Source organism: Martes martes (genome assembly GCF_963455335.1).
Source record: "Martes martes genome assembly, chromosome: 12".
Classification (NCBI taxonomy): domain Eukaryota; kingdom Metazoa; phylum Chordata; class Mammalia; order Carnivora; family Mustelidae; genus Martes; species Martes martes.
The window spans coordinates 89,208,428-89,223,973 of NC_137900.1; the positions used below are offsets into that span (position 1 = coordinate 89,208,428).

General features: G+C 50.7%; 1 protein-coding gene across 5 annotated transcripts in view; it reads left to right on the forward strand.

Annotated features, from left to right (window-relative positions):
• ODF2 (outer dense fiber of sperm tails 2) overlaps positions 1–13,642 on the forward strand; it is a gene marked incomplete at its 5' end in the record, with an annotated part of 35,920 nt that extends 22,278 nt beyond the window's left edge. For all 5 annotated transcript variants that reach the window (XM_080820574.1, XM_080820575.1, XM_080820576.1 and 2 more), the window contains 10 exons: positions 275–460; positions 869–978; positions 2,493–2,628; positions 5,954–6,064; positions 6,162–6,266; positions 7,215–7,373; positions 8,703–8,803; positions 10,842–11,004; positions 11,464–11,589; positions 12,224–13,642. In XM_080820574.1, coding sequence (XP_080676700.1) covers positions 275–460; positions 869–978; positions 2,493–2,628; positions 5,954–6,064; positions 6,162–6,266; positions 7,215–7,373; positions 8,703–8,803; positions 10,842–11,004; positions 11,464–11,589; positions 12,224–12,412 — 1,386 coding nt within the window. In that variant the 3' untranslated portion in view covers positions 12,413–13,642. The remainder of the gene's footprint in view (positions 1–274; positions 461–868; positions 979–2,492; positions 2,629–5,953; positions 6,065–6,161; positions 6,267–7,214; positions 7,374–8,702; positions 8,804–10,841; positions 11,005–11,463; positions 11,590–12,223) is intronic.
• Positions 13,643–15,546: the final 1,904 nt, after the last annotated feature.

Below are 15,546 nucleotides of genomic sequence, written 5' to 3' on the forward strand. Positions count from 1 at the left end.
GAGCTGGGAGTTGAAGGAAGAATTCCAGAATAGAGTTCTGTCCTAACATTCAGCCCCGATGGGTTCAGCGATCTGGAGAGATGCCATGGGGTGCTGGGAATGACCCCTGTCCCAGGCCTGCCTTTTGAGAGCACTAAGCCCCCACACAGTTGGTGACCCATATTTTGTCTCTCCCTCTCTCTCACCGCTTCTTTTCGCTGGTCCCCCTTCCCCCCTCTCCCCTTCACTCTTGTCTCTCTCCACCCCCCACCCGCTTCTGGCCCTGCGCTCCCAGAACCTGGAGCGCAGTGGGAACCAGCACAAGGCAGAAGTGGAGGCCATCATGGAGCAGCTGAAGGAATTAAAGCAAAAGGGAGACCGAGACAAAGAAACCTTAAAGAAGGCCATCCGAGCCCAGAAGGAGCGAGCTGAGAAGAGCGAGGAGTATGCTGAGCAGCTGCACGTGCAACTTGCCGACAAGGTGGGGGGGGCCTTCCCTGAGGGTGGCCGGGGCTGGAGGCGGGGTGGGAGGGGGGTTGGTGCCGGCTAGGCTGTGATCAGAGAGGGTGATGGTGGGACGGGGGACTGTGCTGGGGAATGGGGAAGCAGTGGGTGAGTAACTGGGGAAAAGGATGAAAGCAGGGTGGGCGGCTGGCCGGAGACACTGGAAGGGACAGTTGAGCACAGGAATGACAGTTAAGGAAGGCTTTGGAAGCAGAGTGCATCTGATTGCTGGAAATCTAGAAGCTACTGCTGAGTTCGGTCACCCTTGGTGCTCTCTGGAAAGGGACTGCAGGGGTGAGGAGTCGTCCGGGTGAGCTGGGCACCCAGGTCCCTTGGCCTCAGCGCTGTCACAGGCCTGATGGGCCCTGTTGTCCCCTGTTCCCAGGATCTTTATGTCGCTGAAGCTTTATCCACTCTGGAGTCATGGAGGAGCCGCTACAATCAGGTTGTGAAAGACAAGGGAGACCTTGAGCTGGAAATTATCGTCCTGAATGAGTATGTGTGTTAGGCGAGGGTGCACGGGCTGATTCAGGGAAGCGGGTGCACGGTGTGGGGGGAAGGGGCCTGGCAGCTGAGGCAGGGGCCTGGCGCCCTCAGGGCTACTGGGTGGCCTTGCCCACCAGGGGCTGCACTGGGTTGAGGGGCTAGCAGCCACGGCTGGCGCTGTGGAGGGGGCTTGGCCTCTCTGCTCACAGATGGCTGGGAGCCACTGGAAATGCCCCTGTCTTCTCTCTGTTGTCTGCCCAGTGACAGCAGTCGGTAGGTCAGAGTAGGGGGCAAAGGTGGCCTCCAGTTGTAGGGGACTGAACTTACACCTTTCTCGCCACTGGGGACCAGGGACCATTCAGACATTCTCAATGTCCCCTACAATCATGTATTCATTCATTTGAAAAGTATTTCTGGAACATCTGCTCTGTACCAGGCTTTGTGCTGGCCTTGGGGGTCACCACAGAGACAAGACAAACACATTCTGTGCCCTCACGAGTGAACCCTGCGCTCTGATCGAGAACACCGGGCCACAGAGACCTGGCCGCCTGGGGCTGTGGACCAGTCACGGGGGGAGCTCACTGAAGTGTCTTTTGCTGGATGCAACTCAGTTTAGCAAACATTCTGAGAACCTGCTGTTGTGTCGGGCCCTCTGTCAGCTGCCGCCCTCCTAGGGTTCTCTGTCCAGTAGGAGAAGACAGATAACGAAGGTAGAAGGATCCATGGTACGGAGGGGAGGGATTGGGGAAGAGATGCTCTGAGGAGGGAAGTCTTCCCTGGGTTTCTAAGCATGAGGAGGAGTTTGCCAGCTCGAACGTGACCTGTGTGCTTGGGCCTGCTCTGTGCTTAGCTCGTATTTGCTGAATGAACCGTGACTGATCATTCCTGAGAGCACACACTGTGTCAAGGTTCTGTGTGGGGCCTGTGGTCACGATAAGCATCTGCAAGCCCAAATGCTCCTGGGGGGCCACTGTCTCTGCTGCCAGATCACAGCCCTGCTGAGTGACGGGGGAGTTGGGGAAGGGAGTGAGGGCACGTGAGCACATGGCTGCTTTCCCTTCCCATCTGTGCGAGGGGAAGGTTCACACACGTGAACAAGGGAGAGGAATGTTGGGAGGTGTCCCTGATCACCCAGCCTGGGAGTTCTGTCCTAACTGAGAGACCTGCTGGGCTGAGAGATCCAAGGGGGGCCCATGGAGAGCTGGGAAGGGATGCGTCTCTGGTTCTTGTCTTCTCATGGTGTCTTGGCCTCATGGGAGGATCAGAACACAGAAGGCTTCTGGACAGGGTGGTATGGGAGACAGACATAAAGGCTGAAAGAAGGGGACTGGTATGTGGGACCGCCACAGCGGCAGTCCCAGGCCAGAGCAGGGCAGTGGAGCGGAGAGTCAGGAACAGACAGGGCGCCACGAGGTGGCAGGTTCCTGGGGAGGAACACTTGGCCCCACTCCACACAAAGACCCGGGCTTCTCAGAACCCACGTAACACTTCTCTTTGTCTGCTTGCTCTTTGCGACCTACCAGCCGGGTGACAGATCTCGTAAACCAACAACAAACGTTGGAGGAGAAGATGCGGGAAGATCGGGACAGCCTGGTGGAGAGATTACACCGGCAGACGGCCGAGTACTCCGCGTTCAAGCTAGAGAACGAGAGGCTGAAGGTCTGTAGTGAGAGCGGGGCCCGCACCACGGGTGGAGGACAGTGGGGCCCCTGATGGGGCACTCCGGACGGACTCCCAGAAATGACTCAGGGGTCTTCGGAGGGCCTGGGGGCAGCGACATGAGTAGGGGGGTTTGCGCTGGAGTCAGAAAGGCCTGGATTCGCGGCGCCTGGGTGGCTCAGCCGGTTAGGCGTCTGCCTTCAGCTCAGGTCATGATCTTGGGGTCCTGAGATCGAGCCCCATGTCGGACTCTGTGCTCCGTGGGGAGTCTGCTTCTCCCTCTCCCTCTCAAGTAAATAAATAAAATCTTTAAAATAAATAAATAAATAAAGGCCTGGATCAAGTTCTGACCACCTTTCACTAGCGGCAGGCCCTGGGTAGATAGTTTATCCTCTGTCACTGTGGTTTCTTAGTGGGAGGAAAGGAGGCTCTGATGAAAACGCGGTAATGTGTGTGAGACGCTTAACACGGACACCCGGCCCGTGTGAGTGCAACACAGCCGACTGGAGGTGGACACTGACTCCTGGGGGGCTGCTGTCCCCTTGACGTGCATCCGTTCTCTCTAACCTCCCAACCTTCCCGATAGTCTCTACCTTATAGAATAAGGAAACAGACTTAGAGACGGGTCACGTTTGTTGCCAAGATTGTGCCCGGGAAGTGTTGGCGTTAAGATCTGGAGCCCAGTCTCGTTCTGGAGCCCAGTCTCGTTCTGGAGCTCCTGCTCTAGACCACTTGCTCTACAGCCTTTCATGTTTCAGAGCCAGGCTGGGTCTTTTTAACGGATCTGGACAGTCCAGTCTAGGTTTATTTATTTGTTTATTTTTTAAAAGATTTTATTTTTATGGGGCGCCTGGGTGGCTCAGCTGGTTAAGCCTTTGGCTCTGGTCATGATCCCAGGGTCCAGGGTCCTGGGATCGAGCCCCACATTGGGCTTCCTGCTCAGCAGGGAGCCTGCTTCTCCCTCTGCCTGTCGCTCTCCCTGCTTATGTTCTCTCTCTCTCTCTCTGTGTCAAATAAATAAGATCTTTAAAAAAAATTATTTTTAAGTGATTTCTACACCCAGCATGGGACTTGAACTCACAACTCTGAGATCAGGAGTCTCATGCTCTACTGACAGAGACAGCCAGGCGCCCCTAGGTTTATTCTTTTTACTGATTTATTTGTTAAGTATGACATATGGAGAGGTATAACATTCTAGAATTTTCATGAAGTGGACACATTTTGTCCATCACCCACCCTGATGCAAAGCTTACTAGCATCGCCTGACCTCACCCGCTCACAAATACGTGTGCAAAGGTGACTGTCCTCCTGACTTCAGTCTGCACAGAATTTCTTACCTGTTTTTGAATTCCACGCCTGGCTTTCATTCAGCCTTCTGTCTGTAAACGACCCGTGCTTTGTGGCAGGTCTCAGGGTCCGTGCTGTACAGCCTGGCGCTGTAGGACCCCAGCATGCTACATTTATCCCTCCTGTCAATGGACATTTGACTTGTACAGTATCTTCGTACATCTTTGGACATACCTATTTGGGATATTTTCGCAAGTTAAATACCTTGCAGGTCATCAGATGGTGAGCCTAAGTTCAGCTTTGGTAGATGTTGCCGTAGAATAAGGCAGGTATACAAAGTTACACTCCCACCCAGGGTATGCGAGAAGTAACAGTGTCTCCTCCTGTCTCCTGGGGGTATTGTCAGTCCTTCTCATTGGAGCCATTCTGGTGGGAGGGGTGGCCGCTCCTCTGTTGTAGTGAGGTTGCTGGGAAATGAAAGGCAGCCTCTGTGCCTAACAAGTGGCTGGGGGATTCGTTGCAGCATGTGTGTCTGTGGCACATAACACAGTGTGGCCGTTCAAAATGGTGACTCTGGACGTGTATTGTCTTAGATCGTGTTCTCCAGGAACAGTGGAAAACATTACAGAACTGTGATACAGAAGTGGTGTTCTTTGGGAACACCAGATACATATCTGTCCAAAGTTTTTCCCCCTAATACGAATATAGATATTGAAACACGTACACACCCGTTATTCTGCAACTTACTTTTCTCACTCACCCATACATCATGGCTATCTTTATCTGTTTTGTTTTGTTTTTTTAGCTTTATCTCTTTCAAATGACTGCACATTATTTTATTGTATTGACATACCATGATCTCTCTTGTCCCATCTACGAAGGTGAACATTGAGGTTGTAGGAGGACATCTGTCGACTTGAGAAGTAGGGAAGGGAATTGTTACTTGCAAAGCAATAAATACAATCCCATTTTTGTTGAAAAAAAACAATAATAAAGTATCTGCTCAGCTAGGACAGCCATAAGGCAAGGCATCAGGCATCATTGGTCTTACCTCCATTGTCTTTTTTCTTTTTTTTTTTTAAGATTTATTTATTTATTTTAGAGAGACTACGAGCAGGGGGAGGGGCAGAAGGCGAGGGAGAGAGAGAGAATCCCAAGCAGATTCCCCACTGAGCAGGGAGCCTGGCTTAGGGCTCCATCCCACGACCGCGAGATCACGACCTAAGCCAAAACCAAGAGTCAGAAGCTTAACAGACTGAGCCACCCAGTTGCCCCCCAACCTCCATTTTCTTTTATGGTCCTATATTGCTTTGTAGTAAGGACAAGAAAACATAGGAGTTGCTTATTTGCATCTACAGCTGACCCTTGACATCCGGCTTTGAATGGTGTGAGTCCACTTATATGTGGATTTTTTTTTTTATAAATACAATTTAGTACTGTAAATGTATTTTCTTGATTTGCCAAATATTTTCTTTGCTTTAGCTTCCTTTTTTTTTGTTTTAAAGATTTTATTTATTTGACACAGAGAGAGGACAGGCAGGAGGAACAGCAGGCAGAGGGAGAGGGAGAAGCAGACTCCCCACTGAGCAGGGAACTAGATGCGGGGCTCGATCCCGGGACTCCGAGATCATGACCTGAGCCGAAGGCAGACACTTAACCGACTGAGCCATGCAGGCGTCCCTTTAGCTTACTTGTTCTAAGAGTACAGCATGTGATCCACAGAGCACACAAAATATGTGTTAATCGACTATACATGTTATTGGTAAGGCTTCTGGTCATCAGTGGGCTGTTAGTATTAAGTTCTGAGGGAGTCAAAGTTATAGGTGCATGTTCGCTCGTGGGGGAGGTTGGTGGCCCTCCATTCATTGTTCCCGGGTCAGTTCTGAGGTTGCCCGGGCACCTGTCTGAGGAAAACTGCTGGTGTGGGTTTGAGTAGGCGCTTTTCCCTTGACCGGCCCCTCGGAGTGAGAGGTGAGGGTGGGCTGGCCGCCTGCTCTGGGGACCTTCCCGTGGATGTCTCAGTAGCCGCCCCTTCCAGGCTAGCTTCGCCCCGATGGAGGACAAGCTCAACCAGGCGCACATCGAGGTGCAGCAGCTGAAGGTATCGGTTAAGAACTACGAAGGGATGATTGACAACTATAAGAGTCAGGTAGGCGGCTGCCCAGGACGTTAACCTCTCCCAGGAAGGGTCGGGCTGTAAAGATGTGTCTCGCGGAAACTGGGTGCAATGCTTTGCTGGCCCCCAGGTGATGAAGACCAGATTGGAGGCTGATGAAGTGGCTGCCCAGCTGGAACGCTGTGACAAAGAGAACAAGATCCTTAAAGATGAGATGAACAAAGAGATCGAAGCGGTACTGCTCCCCTCGATTGCTCTCTTCCCCCACCCAGTCCCATGTCTGTCCCCCTCGGCTGCCTGTGAGTCTCCCTGATTTGGACCAGCAAGATGGATGAGTTTTCTCATTGCTGGGCTCGTCCCCACTACCGTGCCCTTGCTCTCTCTCTCTCTCTCTGCTACTTTATTCCTTTTCCTCCTGGTTTTTTTACTTTGGTTTCCTTAAAATATCTCTCCTGCTTACAGCATCCAAGTGGATTCAGATGCTCAGATCTGCCAGGTCTTAGGCACCGCCTGTTTTGTTCTGCGTCAACCCAAAGATGTGCCTCCCATCCCCTCCCACTTTTCCCCAGAAAGCCTTATTCTCCAGATTAAGGGGTTATCTTAATATTAACCTAGGAGAAGGGCTGAGTGCAGGCCCAGCCACTCCTGTGTTACATAGCCTTGGGCAAATCCTTGCTCCATCCGGTCCTCAGCCTCCTTGTTAATACAGGGATGGACTAAATCACAGAGTTCTGACCTTCTCCTCTGAACTGTAGCATTGGGATTGCCTTCCTATGGGCTTTGGAGTTGGACTGGACCTTCATCCTGGCTCTGTCCGTTTCCCGCTGGGCAACCTTAGGGAAATGACTTTGCTCCTTTGGTCCTTGTATTGGGACAAAAGCTCCCACTTTATAGGTCTTTGCAAGAATTAAATTGAGAGAGCCTTTAGCACAGGGCCTGGGTCCTTTGGTTTGCTGTGTGATTGCCTTTGTTATTCAATGACTAAAGAAGTGGCAGGCTCCGAAAGCCTGTGTCGGAAAGTGTGTCCCTCAGAGAAAAGCTGGACACCCTCCGTGGCCTTTGGGGAGGGCGGGCCCTCTTCAGGGGACCGAGGGTGGCCCTGCCCTAATCCCAAAGGACTCTGCCTGACCGCACCCGCAGCGGGACCCTTCCCAAGGGCGGGCTTTTCTCTCCCCCACTCCAGGCCCGTAGGCAGTTCCAGTCCCAGCTGGCTGACCTGCAGCAGCTGCCCGACATCCTTAAGATCACAGAGGCCAAGCTGGCAGAGTGCCAAGACCAGCTGCAGGGCTATGAGAGGAAAAACATCGACCTCACAGCCATCATATCAGACCTGCGCAGCCGGGTAAGGGACTGGCAGAAAGGGTCCCACGAACTGGCGCGAGCAGGGTCCCGCTTACCGAGATGAGCTGCACGCCCCCCCCAAGGGAGGACCACTTCCTTTTTCTTGGCTGCCGCTTTCTGAAAGGAGTGAGCTATCATCAGTGCTGTGAAATAAAAGTCTGGTGTGCCAAATGCCTTGTGTTTGCACAAAGTGATTGTAGTTATAGGAGCCGTCACTCTCCTGTGTTGCCGCCCCCGCCCCCGCCCCCCCCCCCCCAGTCTCCACCTGCCTCTGCTCTTCCCGCTCTGTCGCTGTGCTCGGCCACGCCCCCAGGGGAGACTCCGCCTCCCCACCCCGCCCTCTGTGTGCTCTCTTCCACCTTTCTCTTGCTTTAGCTGCCTCACTACTCTTACCAGACCCACTGCCTGAGGTTCCGACCCGAAAGAGGGCTCCCTTCCTCCAAGAAGCAGTCTGTCCCTGGGTGACTAGAATCCTGCCTATGGTCTAAGAGACTATGTGCCTCTCCTTTGCAGGGGGACCTTGGGCAAGGCCCTTCCCCTCTCTTGACCTGCTACCTGGTAATAATGAAAGTAGCTGTCATTTCTTGAGCACAGAGTTTGTGCTCCGGTATTGTCTCACGTGATTCTCCCAGAAACTTGAAGATGTAGCTACTGTTTTCCCTCCTTTTCCAGAAAGCAGTCCAAGGCATAGGGGCATGATTTCCTGAGGTCACAGAGTTGATGCTTAGTGAACAGGGTTTGGAACCCAGCCAGCTCCCTCCGCTTCCCGAGCCTGCGTTCTCAGTCCTCTTCAGTTGCCTGCCCTCTCTTGAGCCTGAGAATTCTGAGGGCCTTTCGAGCCTGGCATCGGAGGCTTTGGCTTACGGCAGCCCTCTGAAGAACCAATCAAACTCGCCAACCTGAAAGACTTGCTAGGTTTCCTGTTGCCTTGCGTGTCCTTGTCCCCATTCAAAGGGAGAATGAAATCAGCGGTGCCAACAGTGTAACTGGTAAAGCTCCGCGGCATGTCGTGTGGGCCAGTTAAACCTGCCATCTGCTTCCGCCTTCTCATGTCTGCCCCGGATCCCACTGAGTGGCTTCTGATCAAGAAAGCATCACCGTGGTTCATCGGGATCAAACCTGGCTTCTCTTCGTGTGGGGCAAGCCTTCACGGGAGTTAGGCCTAACCTGTCCCTCCTCTCCTCTCTCCTCCAGGTTGTGCGTTGAGACTTGGGATGCCTGCTGAGGGCGGCACGCCCCTCTCCTGGGTGTGGATGACAGGTCCTAGCGGGAAGGGAGGGCTGCACCGGGAAGTTCCTTCATAAACAGGTCTGTGTTCCTGTCATTTTAGATCGAACATCAGGGGGACAAGCTGGAGATGGCAAGAGAGAAACACCAGTCTTCCCAGAAGGAAAATAAACAGCTGAGTCTGAAGGTGGATGAACTGGAGAGGTTAGAGGCACTTGGTCCCATCTCTGTCCTCTTCCTAGGACCTGAGACTTTCAGCCACTTAGCTGCTTTGGGCTTAGTGTGCAGAAGTGTTTGAGGGACTCAAGGCCCTGGAAGGTGCAGGGCAGACCTGAGAGGAAAAGCTGCTTCCATTACAGTGGTAAGCGTTGTGGGAGAGAGGAAGGCGGTCTCTTGACTGGGGGACGCTCCAGGAGAGAGTGGTCAAGTTCAGACCACCCACAGGCTCCATGTACCAGAAAGGCACACTTCACCCAGCAAACCAGTAGGACCAGTATGTGGCTACTGGGGGGCATCCCCCGCCCCCCCCAACCTCCTTCCCCAAGACCTTTCTGATCTGATTCTTCTGTTATCTGCGGACTATTGGAGGCAGTTAGGGGAAGAGTACGGTTTCTGGAGTCAGAAGCCCTGGACTTGAGTCTCAGCTTGGCCCCTTAACCTGTCTGGTGATCTTGAGCAAATCCTTGAACCTTTTTGAATCTCTGTTGACTCATCTTGAGAAAGGGATCAAGGGAGGGATAAGAATCTAGCTCATGAGATTACTGTAAGTCTTCCATGAGGCCTTCCTCAAAGGCCTTAACATTATCTGGCATAGAGAAGTGCACTGTATTAATGTGTTGCTATATTATAGTTGCTATCATTCCCCCTGCTCCGCTTTTTTTTTAAAGTAGGCTCCATGCCCAGCATGGGGCTTGAACTCACAACCCTGAGACCAAGAGTCGCACACACTACGGATGGAGTTGGCCAGGTGCCCCTACTACTATCCCAATTTTAAATAGGAAACTGAGCATGGAGAAAGGTGAAGTGACGTGCCCAAGGTGACACAGCTGGTATCTTGCAAAGCTGTGTTGTAGGCCCCTGATTGTCCTCCGGAGCTTTTAGCATCCGTAAAATGAGGGCTGGAGCCTTAGTTTCAGAGCTGAAAGGCCTGGGGCCCTGGGATGTCATGACTGCCCAGGTGGCTCGTGCAGTCTGCATGCAGGGACTTGGGCCAGCGGGTCTCTTGGGCTCTGCCTGTGCTCTACTCTGCTGGCCGCCAGTATGCAGCTGTACTCAACAGGACTTACAGAGTTTGCAACTGGAAGATATTCCGGGAGTGCCATGGGGACCACGTGTGCATATCAGAATGGTCACTGCAGCCCATGGCAGCTCACATCCACGGTAGGGCGGTCCAGCCGAAGTCCCTTTGCTGAGGGGGCAGCTGCGAACAGAAGCCGAGGGCATAGGTTTTAGTGACAAACCTGCCAGCTGTGCTGACCTTGGGTCAATGATGTTAGCTCTCAGTGCCTCAGTTTCTTCATCTGTAGAGTGAGGATAACGGCAACCGTGGTTTTGTTGTTTGTTTTTTTGTGTATGTGTTTTTTTAATTTTTTTTTTAAATTTATTTATTTGTTAGAGAGCGAGCGAGCGAGCACAGGCAGACAGAGTGGTAGGCAGAGGCAGAGGGAGAAGCAGGCTCCCCGCCGAGCAAGGAGCCCGATGTGGGACTCGATCCCAGGAAGCTGGGATCATGACCTGAGCCAAAGGCAGCCGCTTAACCAACTGAGCCACCCAGGTGTCCCTGTTGTTTGTTTTTTTGTTCTGTTTTACAAGTGGCAATTTTATTTGTCCTCTCTACATTTTTTTAAGGTTAAAATTTTAATTATAGAGGAATATATTTTAATCTTATTCTAGAAACTTCCTTCTCTCCTAACCATTCTCCCACATGCATAAGAAACAAATTAATTGCATTTGTGAAACATTGTATAACTTCTAAATTTTAAGTTCAATACAAGGTGCTAACAGGCGCTCAGTTGGCTTGCGTGCCCACTCTTTCCTCTTCTGGCTCTTCAACTGGCTGTCTCGGCTGCTCAGCTCCCTGCCGTCTCGCTGATCAGCAGTTTCCTTTGGTTTATTCCTCTGGTTCCTTGGAGACTCTTGGCGTGATGAGAGCCCCGGTCCAGGGGTGACTGGCAGCCCCCTGGTGGGGTGGAACAGGACAGGAAGGGATATGAGCAGGATCTGATTAAGCGCTTTCACCTAGGAAACTGGAGGCGACCAGTGCCCAGAATATCGAGTTCCTACAGGTGATTGCCAAGAGGGAGGAGGCAATCCACCAGTCCCAGCTCCGGCTAGAGGAGAAAACACGGGAGTGTGGGACCCTGGCCAGGCAGTTGGAGAGCGCCATTGAAGACGCTAGGAGGCAGGTCAGTCTCAATTCCTTTACTAACTAGCTCTGTGACCTTGGGCAAATCAGCTGACCTCTCTGGGCCTATTTCCCCATCTAAAAAATGGGCACACAGTAGTGGCACCTGCCTCATGAATTCGTTGTAAGGCTCAAATGAGCAATTACTGTAAAGGATTTGGCCCTTTATTCACGATGGCTTGTTCAGTTCAGTTGGGACTTACTAAAAACTCCCAAGCCTGCATGGGACTCAGCCGGGTTTACCACAGCTCAGGTGATGACTCACGGAGTGTGCGGAAGGGGCAGGTAGAATGGGCTGCAGAAGTCCCCATAGTTAGCTCCTGCCCCGAGGCTCCTGGGAACCATCCACAGCGATGTGCAAGGGCCGTCTGTGAGACCAGAGTGGGAGTGGCCCAGGCTTCGCTGCCCGTTGCTGCCCAGGTCAGGTTAGGCCAGCCACACCTCCGTGTCTTTTGGGCAGGTGGAACAAACCAAGGAGCACGCGGTCTCCAAGGAGCGAGCTGCCCAGAGCAAAATCCTGGACCTTGAGACCCAGCTGAGCAGGACCAAAACTGAACTCAGCCAGCTTCGGCGGAGCCGGGATGATGTGAGTCGGGCTGGAGGATAGAGGGCAGAGGAGAAGGGAGTGGACTGAGATTTTAGCTTCCTGGGGCCGGCAGGGCAAGGTGTTTTTATGAATATGACACGGTTTTTTTTTTTCTCAAATCACTTTCCCGTCCCTTCAGGATTTTCCAGGCAGATCCCTTTTTTTTCTTGACCGCTTTGTTAGATATCATTTACATACCATAAAAGTCACTCATTTAAACTGTACAGTTCCGGGTGTCTGGGTGGCTCAGTGGGTTAAGCCTCTGCCTTTGGCTCAGGTCATGATCTCAGGGTCCTGGGATCGAGCCCCGCACGGTCCTGGGATCGAGCCCTGCATCGGGCTCTCTGCTTGGCGGGGAGCCTTCTTCCCCCTCTCTCTCTCTGCCTACCTCTCTGCCTACTTGTGATCTCTGTCAAATAAATAAAATCTTAAAAAAAATAAACTGTACAATTCAGTGGTTTTTAGTATATTCACAGAGGTGTGCCATCGCCACAAGTTTAGAATATTTTCAGAAAGAAACCCCATAGCCAACAGCAGTCACTCGCAGTCCTCCCTCAGCCCCAGGCAACCACTGATCAAGCCTCTGTTCTGGACATTTCACACACTTGGCCCGTCCTCCCGCTCTTCCTCCTAGGCTGACCGTCGCTACCAGAGCCGGCTCCAGGACCTCAAAGATCGCCTGGAGCAGTCAGAGAGCACCAATCGCAGCATGCAGAACTACGTCCAGTTCCTCAAGTCATCCTACGCCAACGTGTTCGGGGACAGTCCCTACACTACCTACCTGACCAGCTCTCCCATCCGCTCCCGATCTCCTCCTGCCTAAGGCTGCCGGTCTTGGGCCAGGAGCCCGGATTGATGCCATGGGAACTGCGGAGGGGCCAAGCCATAGCCGGAAAGCCTGTTGCTTTCCTCTCGCTTCCACTGACGGAAGCGTGTTCAGGATCTTGTCTGAGCTACTGGCTCCAGTAAAGTCCCTAAAGCAGCGGGGCGGAGGAGGGGGACAGGAAGGACTTAGTTTTCGCTCCTCTGACAGAGTCACCTGATGGAAATTTTTTAATTACCTTGACAAGCCTTAAATCTACTAATCTTAGGGTACCAGATTTTAACTCACCATGACTTTGCTCCTTCCTTCCCTGAGAAAATGATCTGGACTTTTTCTTCCAGTTCCTTCACAGCCCTCCTCTTTTGAGGAGTCTCTCTCTCGGGTTTTCTCTTTCTTGAACCAGCAGGAGCTATCAGCCCTAGGTCCTCACCACCCCTCCTGGGCTGTGAGCACGTTCACTTGCTGTTTTCTGTCATGGGTTCGGTGTTTGCCCCAGTGCCCCCCTCCCATGCCCGGTGGAAACCTCAGGTTCAAGTGTCCATGAGGCCGCTTGCCCCCACGCACTTCATAACAGACACAGAAGGACCCATGTCCAGTGGCCTCTTCGAAGTGTAATCCCAGTCTCACTGATTTTTGTTTCTCTTTGCCAGGTTTGTATCTGTGGAATGCATGTATTCTGGAAATATGTGTGTTATTTTACAAGAAGCTTTTATAATCAATATTTAAGGCTCCATTGGATGATTTCCTTTACTCACCCCTTCCCTTTTCTAAAAATGATCACGGAAAATGCTGCAGGAGAGCCAGTAAACAAGTACTTGGTGCCTGGGACACGAGGTTTCTCATTTTATTTTGGCCCAGGTCAGTTCTCCCTTGTGTACCTTCTTCACATCATAATCCTGTGAGATGACTGGAGGAGACAGTTTGTAAGGCACTGCTCAGTGTCCAATGGGATGGATAGGATGAAGATAGGATGTGTATATGTTACTATTTTTAAAATATTCGTCTTGTTTTCTTTTTATAAAGATCTTATTTTGGGGGGCGCCTAGGTGGCTCGGAAGGTTAAGTGTTTGTCTTCAGCTGGGGGTCATGATCCCAGGGTGCTGGGATCAAGCCTGACCGTCAGGCTTTCTGCTCAGCAGGGAGCCTGCTTCTCCCTCTCCCTCTGCCTGCTTGTGTTCTCTCTTTCTCTCTCAAATAAATAAATAAAATCTTTTTTAAAAATGAAGATTTAAAAAAAATTTTTTTTAAGATTTTATTTTTAAGTAATCTGTACACCCAGTGTAGGGCTTGAACTCACAATCCTGAGATCAAGAGTTGCAGGTTCTACCAACTGAGCCAGCGGGGTGCCCCTGTTAGCTGGTTTCTGAATGACAAGATTATGGGCTATTTTTATGCTCTTCACATTTTCCTGTATTTAAAAGAAAGAACAACACATTCTTTAGAGAGGTGAATGAATGGGGTACTGTGCTGAACCCTAACCTTTCTGTTTTAGCTGTTATTGGCCTTCTGGGTCTTGTCCTGTCTACTCTAACCCAAGGACAAAACTCTAGAGAATTCCCCTGTGTCCTCCAAAACAATGGGCCCACACAGGCGTCAAGATTCAGTAAATCTCCTTCCCCCTCAAATTTTTGGACATTTTGGAGTTTCCAGCTTTTAATTTTGCCAAGGGAGATCATTTGAAAAACAAGCACCAGCTACCAATGCCACAATACCCAGCCTGTTTTCATAGCCTTAATGATAAATGGACTAGAACTTACAGTGTATGAAAGATCTTCCAAGAAAGAACAGTTGGGGGCAACCCTCTTGGGTCCCCTCCCTCTTTGGGAGCTTTGTACTATCAATAAACTTTACTTTGCTGCCCACCAAAAAAAAAAAAAAAAAAACCACTTGGCAAATGTACACCAATGTGGCACACATCTGCACAGATCATTTGTATTTTTGTCAAACTAATGAAAACTTCCTCCGTGCAGGGCACTGCTATTTACAACGCTGGTGAGAAACACCTCTGTTGGGGCGCCTGGGTGGCTCAGTGGGTTAAGCGTCTGCCTTCGGCTCAGGTCATGATCTCAGGGTCCTGGGATTGAGCCCCGAATTGGGCTCCCTACTCAGCAGGGAGCCTGCCTCTCTGCCTACTTGTGATCTCTTGTCAAATAAAATCTTTTTAAAAAAATAGAAAAAAGAGAAACACCTCTTTTGGAGTCTATTGCTGGGACTCTCTGAACAATGTTCTATTTTTTCCCTTGTATTTTATTACAAAGAGTCCAGAGTTTGTAAAAAAAAAAAAAATCAAAAAATGAAAATGTTTGTATCACTTCAAACTCCAGAGAGTTTTCCTTTCTACCTCGAACTGAGATCCCACGGAAATGGGCAAAAGAAGCCCAAAGTTAAAAAGTCCCAGTTAAAAGCTGGTTCCCAGCAATGGTAAATCCTATCCGATGTATTGAAATAGAACTCACATACCTTAAAATTCACCCTTTGAAAGTGTATAATTCAGTCATTTCCAGTATATTCACAAAGTTGTGCAACCATAAGCTTTATCCAGTTCTAGAACATTTTCATCACCCTAAATGAAGCCCATACCCCTTAGCAGCCACTCCCCCTTTCCCCTCCCCACAGCCCCTGTCAATCACAAAGTCTCTAAGGATGTTTGTTATTCTGGACATTTAACAAAAATGAAATAAAATACTGTGACCAGTGCTTTCACTTAGAATAATTTTCCAAGATTCATCCATGTTGTAGCATGCATTCGCACTTCATTTTATGGCCAAATGATACTCCATTGTATGAACACACACCATTTTATTTACTCATCAGTTGATGGACATTTGTGTTTGTACTTTCTAGCTACCATGGGTAATGCTGCTACGAACATTCTACGAGTTTTTATGGGGATGCGTATTTCATTTCTTTGTGTATATACATACATACTTAGAAGTAGTGCTGGGTCAATGGTAACGCTAACCTTTTGAGGAACTGCCAGGCTGTCTTCCCCAGGAGCTGCCCCATTTTAGAGCCAGCGATGTTCCAATTTCCCCACATCCTCATCAAAACATGCTGAGTTTTCTGCAACCCAGAGACTCCAGCTTTCAAAAGATGCTGTTCCCAGCTCCAAGCAAGAGAGCTGGCCTCGGGGG